The 7,339-nt window shown below is 38.9% G+C and overlaps 1 protein-coding gene across 1 annotated transcript; it reads right to left on the reverse strand.

The window, feature by feature from the left end:
* Window positions 1–735: 735 nt before the first annotated feature.
* Window positions 736–4,735, reverse strand: LOC109109101 (importin subunit alpha-3-like). Its single transcript, XM_042770709.1, has 8 exons — window positions 4,535–4,735; window positions 3,745–3,789; window positions 3,583–3,672; window positions 3,436–3,465; window positions 1,814–1,866; window positions 1,578–1,673; window positions 1,450–1,491; window positions 736–985 (listed from the first exon to the last, which is right to left on the reverse strand). Exons 1-8 carry the CDS (start codon window positions 4,601–4,603, stop codon window positions 736–738), a joined length of 675 nt encoding a protein of 224 aa, XP_042626643.1. The 5' UTR covers window positions 4,604–4,735.
* Window positions 4,736–7,339: the final 2,604 nt, after the last annotated feature.

Genomic DNA, 7,339 nt, shown 5'->3' on the forward strand with positions numbered 1-7,339 from the left:
ATGGTACAAGAAGATTACCAAATCATTGTTTTAAGAGTGAACATAGTATAAAAGTATGGACTTGCAATAAGGTCCCTGAAATAATCAGGCCTTCAATTGAAGTTTTTATTCTGTGATGAGTATTTTTTTTTCTAACAAAAGAGCTGGAGCAATGCCAAAGAGTGTCTCAGAGCTGGCAAAAGCTATGAGAAGAGTGACTGTTTTATCTGACACAGCATGACGCAGTCTGTTGAAGTGAAATACACGGGTGTTGTCAAAACAGGAGTACCTACTGTAGCCAAAGCACAAGAAATGCATTTAGCCTTTTCCTAGGCTCGTACTGACTAAATAAAGATCTCCGTGAATCCATATTATGCTCTCGTAAGACTTATTTGATGCACCCTGCTGTGGCAAAAGTTTCCTCCGTGCTGCTCAAAACTTTACAATGCCTCTTTTTTTTTTTCAGAACACGGGCAATATAAATATCATATACACATTATTATAGTTGCAAAGATGCAAGCTTTGTTTTAGAAACAGCCAAAATAAATATACCGCATCAATTAAACTTTTGTTAACAACCAGACTATTCACAATTACAGTGTCAAAACTTCAATATTTCACATACATACATGTATAGACATATATACCATATGGACAAAAGTATTGTGGCACCTGCCCATTACACAGACAGGGACTTTAATGACATTGCATTTTAAAAACATAGACATTAATGTGAAGTTGGTCCCGCCTTTGTAGCTATAACAGCTTCCACCTTTCCAGCCTTTCCACAAGATTTTGGAGTGCTTCTGTGGGGATTTTTGCCCATTCATCCAGTAGAGCATTTGTGAGGTCAGGCACTAATGTTGGACAAGAAGGCCTGGTTCTCAATCTCCATTCTAGTTCATCCGAAATGTGTTTGATGGAGTTGGAGTCAGGACTGTGCAGCCAGTGAAGTTCTTCCACACCAAACTCATCCAACCATGTCTTTATGGACCTTGCTTCCCAGCTAACAGAATGTTGTTAAAAGAACGTTCTCCAAATATTCAGTGTTGGTTCTGGGAACATAAAAAATGTCCAGTGTTTTTGACGTCATAAATACGTTTTTAAAAAGTATGATGTTCCTCATACGTTCTTTCAACTTAATTTTGATTTAAAATTCAACATTCTAGGAACATTGATTTGTAACATTCAAAGAACATAAAAATGTCCAGTTTCCTTAATGTTAGTAGAATGTTATTTAAAGGTTGGTGTGATGTTCCTTAAACATTCTTTCAGTCATTCAAACACCTGCTGTGAACAAGTACTGAAAGAAAGAGAAATAAGAACACAAACTACAACTTTCTTCAGCCACAGCCTTAGATGAACTGAAGATAAAAGACTTTAAATCCCTCAAGATCCAACAGATGCTAAAACACTAGTGTCCTACACACATGAGAACAAAGGTGAGAGCAGAGCGTCAGGTGTACGTACTCGACTGCACCACGGCTTGGGTCTGCTAAGTTGAGAGAAGGGCTACAGAACAGAGAGGGGACAGAAACTAAAGATTAGCACGGACTCCCAACACAGCGACTCGTTCAGTCACGTGACGCGGGTCTTACTTGTCATCTCGATCCAGACAGTGCACCAGGATGGGCAGAATCCCAGACTTGATCAGGTCATCTATAGGAGGGTTGCGGTCACTCGACAGCAGCTTCCTGCAAGATGAGGTCAACAGGAAGTGTCACAGGTTATATATGCACATACTACAGCAGACACACAAGCAGTCAGAGGAAGCTCTTACAACACGCCACACAGCGGTTACACAACATCATGATGAATGTGAGCGGGTACGCACCTGGCAGCCTGGACGGCGCTGAGCTGAATGCCCTGGTTATCACTGGTCGCATTCTACAAACATTCACAACGATCACGTCTCATTATACACAGAGAAACATGCGTGTTCTGTAGTCATTTCATCAAGCCAGACAACAGCTATCAGCGTGAATCTCATGAAACATGTCAGTGAGTCTGAAGCATTTAGTCAAAGGAGGAACTCCAGAATCATTTAGTCAGTGTAACTATCTATGATGGCTAGGGGTGCAAAAAGGCATATATTTTCAGTGGAGAAGCTGGTTGCAGAAGTGCTGCGGTATCTGGCTTCCAGGAGCCACTAGCTGTAACCATTTTAGCTTTTTTTTTTTTGAGGAGTAAAATTTACATGTGGCTTCAACAACCTGACGCAGTTATAAGTGTCCAGTCGCATCTGAAGCCATCAAAATCATATAATAACTTTCAATGAATCTGTTTGTGATGTTTGTGTGGTATCAGTCTCGAATGCGAGAGCATTTACACCTGGTCTTTTCACGATCAGCCAAACCAGGCCTTAGATCAGGAGTATCTGACCCTGCTCCTGAAGGGCCGGTCAAACACCGAAGCAGCTGATCAAGGTCTTCAGAAAAGCGCAGCTCAGACAAATCTGGAGCACGGTGCATCACGTACTGTAACAGTTCAGTCCATCTCTCTTCAGCTGTGCTGCTGGATTGAGTGGATTAAAGCTCAGTTTGTTCAGCTGTATTTGTTTCTTTCATCCTTCCGTATCAAGAAGTTACTGCGATTAATGTTCGAGATTATCAGCTGGATATATGGAGACTTCTCAACATTTCACACACAAAAGACACTCTCCCACTCCAGGTGAGGTTGAAGGGTCACATTAAAAAATAAATAAATTGTGTGTGTGTGTGTGTGTGTATATGAAATAAACTTAGGATTTTGAGTAGTTAAAAAAAATGATTCAGAAAAAACAAGTCTACACTATTTCTATTCAACATGCAGGTAACTGTGAAATTTGTTACTTTAAATTTTAATACTTCAAAGTTTCGACAAAGATATTAAATAACGGTTGGAAGCTAAATATTATATTTAAAACTAAAATAATTTTAAATATATTTTAAAAAGGAAAAAATGTTTAACATTGATCAGAAATGTTTCTTGAGCAGCAAATCATCATATTAGAATGATTTCTGAAGATCATGTGACACTGAAGACTGGAGTAATGATGCTGAAAATACAGCTGTGCATCACAGAAATAAATTACAGTTTACAATAGCAAAAATAACATATTTTAAAATATTACTGTTTATACTGCATTTTTGATCAAATGCATGCAGTCTTTTAAAACACTGGTTGAGTCGATGCTGCCGTTTTGGGCTCAGGGAGAAAATAAATGTTTTGTAGCAAAGAAAGAAAGCACGGTAAGTGCTACGCTATTCAAGGGAATAATGTTACACTGGGACTCGAAATATTTAAAAATAAAGAAATGGTCCTAAACCTAGCATCATTTTTATTACACAGTTTTTGTTCTGTGATTACAGGGAAAGAAAAAGTCAGGCATTTTCATGAGATTCACTCAGAAAGATTTTCTCATTTTTTTATCATTAAAATCATATTTTTAAATGTTTATATAAATGCATGACTTACCTGCACTATTGCTTCAAGAGAAGTGTTTTGCTATTGTAAAAAAAACAAAAACAATAATACAGTAATGACTTTAAACTGAATTCCCCCGTTCAAACACTTCATTCACACTAAATGAAGAAATGATCTGATAAAAAGAAGAGTCCTTACAGTTTTTGAATCAGCATCTGCGTCAGAGTCGTCACAGACATCCTCGTGCGGCACGTTCCTGCGCTTCAGCAGGTGCTCGTCTCTCTTGTTCTGCGTCAAACACAGCAGGTATCAGCAAGCGTTCTGACCATCACCTTCACAAGCAGCGTGCACACATCTCACCTTCCTGAGCTCCACCACCACCTCCGTCCGCTGCCTTCTCATCGTCTGTGCAGGAGACACACAATCATTAATGACAATCACTGAATCACTCACACACACACACACACACACACACGCCCTGTGATCAAACAATCAGCTCGCGCCTGTGTGTGACCCACCCAACACACAGACACGAGGAACCAGATCTCAATCACCCTGATCCTGATCATATCAGTATCTCCCTTACTGCGCAATCTGTGTCATGTATATTCACATGATGAGAGGCCTCCGCTGCAGACACAGTTAGGGTCATTCAGCATCAGAAAGCCCATCTATACTCTCAAACCCAGGCTGTTCTGTGCACTCACGCGGAGCGCGAACGCGACGCACAGCGCGTCTGAGGATGTGCTCGCGCCACAGGCCGACAGAGAGCTCGTGCTAACACTCACATCATCAACTCTGCGAGGACTCAGACATCACAACCACACAAACCGAGTCCGGAATCACTAATCACGCCCGATCCGAGCACGCATTCCGACCGCTGTTAATAAACACACACTTTAATGAAGAGCTGCGACGCGCGCTAGCTCGGGGCTAACTGCTAACACGGCTAGCACTGCTAACTAGCCGCGCGGCTAACGCCTTTTCATCACAAATCTGACTGGTTTATCAACACCACTCTCGAATAAAGATTCGCGTCCGAGCTCTTCTGGCGGGTGGCGAGACTCGAGCGCTCGGGAGCGGATGATTTGGTGAGTATTTCTCGGGAGGCGGCTGTAAATCTGCTCGACGTCACAGCGCGCGGCTTTACCTCGAGATCGCGCCCTTTATTCTTGAAGTTCTTCAGCCGCTGCTTGTCCAGTTTCTCGCTGTCGCTCATGTTTGCAGCGGTGCGGGGATACTCTGCTGGATTCAGACGCGGTCGTGGCTCTCGGGAGCTGCCTGTGTTCGCTCGGCTCTTGTAGACACCGGAGTGTGTTATGCTAATGAGGCGCGGTGTATGCCGGGATTGCCGGTGGAGCGGGGAGTGAACGACACGTTACGTCACCAAACCAAATCTGTGTCGACGACTGCGGTTTGTGCTGTAAATAAATGCATGATTTATTTGAGATAATTTTAGATTAACCTTACCTTACAGCCGTCATCGTTTCGGTTATTTTTAGAAGATCCCTTTGAAGTAATCGCAAAACAAACCAATGTTTTTTTTTTTTCTTTTTTCTTACAGAACTGCAGATTACTTCATTACTATACAAACAGAATATCGTTAAGAATTATTATTATTAATATTATTATTTCTGTGGTGTAATGTCTCCGGCAGGTGGCGCCTTCGGCAAATCTGCGCATCTTGAGACATCGGAGTGAACCGCGGCGGCAGATTCGCCACACACTCCAGCATTATGAGATTTCTCTGTATTTCTGACTGTTGCTCTCTCTTGGCATTTCATCTTTAGTTTGGTTTACTGCTTATATGATCATTGTATAATGTTTTCTGCCCCCTACAAACGAGGGCAAATGCTTATAGATAGATATTTATATATATAGATAGATGTAAAGACCATGTAAACTGTAGTTTGACATTTAAATGTAATACATTTAACTAACCTTAGCAATAAATGAGAGAGAAGGGTTGCCCAAGCGTGCTCTTTGTTGTCTGAGGATGCTGCAGTTGTCACGGTAACACTGCTCTCTCAACTCTCACCCAGAATTCAGAAAATGCAATCCAGTGCAAACTCATTGAGACACATTAAAATATATATATATATATATATATATATATATATATATACAGTACAGGTCAAAAGTTTGGAAACATTACTATTTTTAATGTTTTTGAAAGAAGTTTCTTCTGCTCATCAAGCCTGCATTTATTTGATCAAAAAATACAGAAAAATAACAGTAATATTGTGAAATATTATTACAACTTAAAATAATAGTTTTCTATTTGAATATACTTTAAAAAAAAAATAATTTATTCCTGTGATGCAAAGCTGAATTTTCAGCATCATTACTCCAGCCTTCAGTGTCACATGTAACATCCAGTCTATCACATGATCATTTAGAAATCATTCTAATATTCTGATTTATTATGAGTGTTGGAAACAGTTCTGCTGTCTAATATATTTGATGAATAAAAGCTTAAAAAGAACTGCATTTATTCAAAAAAAAAAAAACTATCTCTAAACTTTACTATCACTTTTTATCAATTTAACACATCCTTGCTGAATAAAAGTATTGATTTTATTAAAAAAAAAGAAAGAAAAAAATTACTGACCCCAAATTACTGACCAGTAGTGTATATTGTTATTACAAAATATGTATATTTTAAAAACATGGCTTCTTTTTTTTTTTTTTTTTACTTTTTATTCATCAAAGTATCCTAAAAAAGTATCACATGTTCTGAAAAAAATATTAAGCAGCAGAACTGTTTCCAACTTTGATAATGAATCATCATATTAGAATGATTTCTAAAAGGATCATGTGATAATGATCCTAAAAATTCAGCTTTGCATCACAGAAATAAATGATCATTTAAAGTATAATAAATTTAAAAAACAATTATTTTAAGTTGTAATAATATATCACAATATTATTTTTTTTTTCTGTATTTTTGATCAAAGTTAATCAAATGAATGTGAGCAGAAGAAACTTCTTTCAAAAACATTAAAAATAGTAATGTTTCCAAACTTTTGACCTGTACTGTATATATATATATTAATGCAACAAAACAAATAAAAACTGAACTCAGATATTCTTCACTAACAGCATTTTAATGGATCGCTCAAAAAAGTATTTTTTCAGTCATGAACTGAAGAGGAGTAAGATGCATCATGTGCATTGTTCATCTTGTGTTAATATTTTATATAAACATTGATTTTGTTATTCTTTGTCTCAGAGAGACATCGATATGTAAAATAATACATTGAATGTTTATGTGCACGTGATACTTCCGGACACCATAAACACAGATTCTGGACAGCGCCACACTTTTGGCAAATAAACTCATCTTGAGAGCATGTTAATTAAAATAAGGCAACACACTTGAATTTAAATCTTCCAATGATGACTGAATCGAGTCAAGGCAACGGGCTTCTTCACACAGTCTGTGCATGAAGCCTACTGACCGCGCGTCACAATAAATAGGAGGCACGCGGATGTCCGCTCAGAGCCTCCGCGCACACTCTCCGATGACGATTTTTACGTCACGCATACCATAGCGGACACTAGCGGACCGCAAAACAAGGCAGGCTTAAAGGGATACTCCACACTAATATGAAAATTTTGTCATTAATCACTTACCCCCATGTCGTTCCAAACCCGTAAAAGCTCTGTTCGTCTTCGGAACACAATTTAAGATATTTTGGATGAAAACCGGGAGGCCTGTGACTGTCCCATAGACTACCAAATAAATAACAGTGTCAAGGTCCAGGAAAGTATGAAAAGCATCGTTAGAATACTCCATCTGCCATCAGACGTGCAATCTGGGTTATATGAAGCGACAGGAACACTTTTTGTAAGCAAAGAAAACAAAAATAACGACTTTATTCAACAATTCCTTTGTCAACAGTCTCCTCTGTGTCTCTCCATATGCTGTGTATGCTCTTCCGTGCCACAAGGA

The sequence above is a fragment of the Cyprinus carpio genome, chromosome A15, assembly GCF_018340385.1.
Source record: "Cyprinus carpio isolate SPL01 chromosome A15, ASM1834038v1, whole genome shotgun sequence".
NCBI classification, from domain to species: domain Eukaryota; kingdom Metazoa; phylum Chordata; class Actinopteri; order Cypriniformes; family Cyprinidae; genus Cyprinus; species Cyprinus carpio.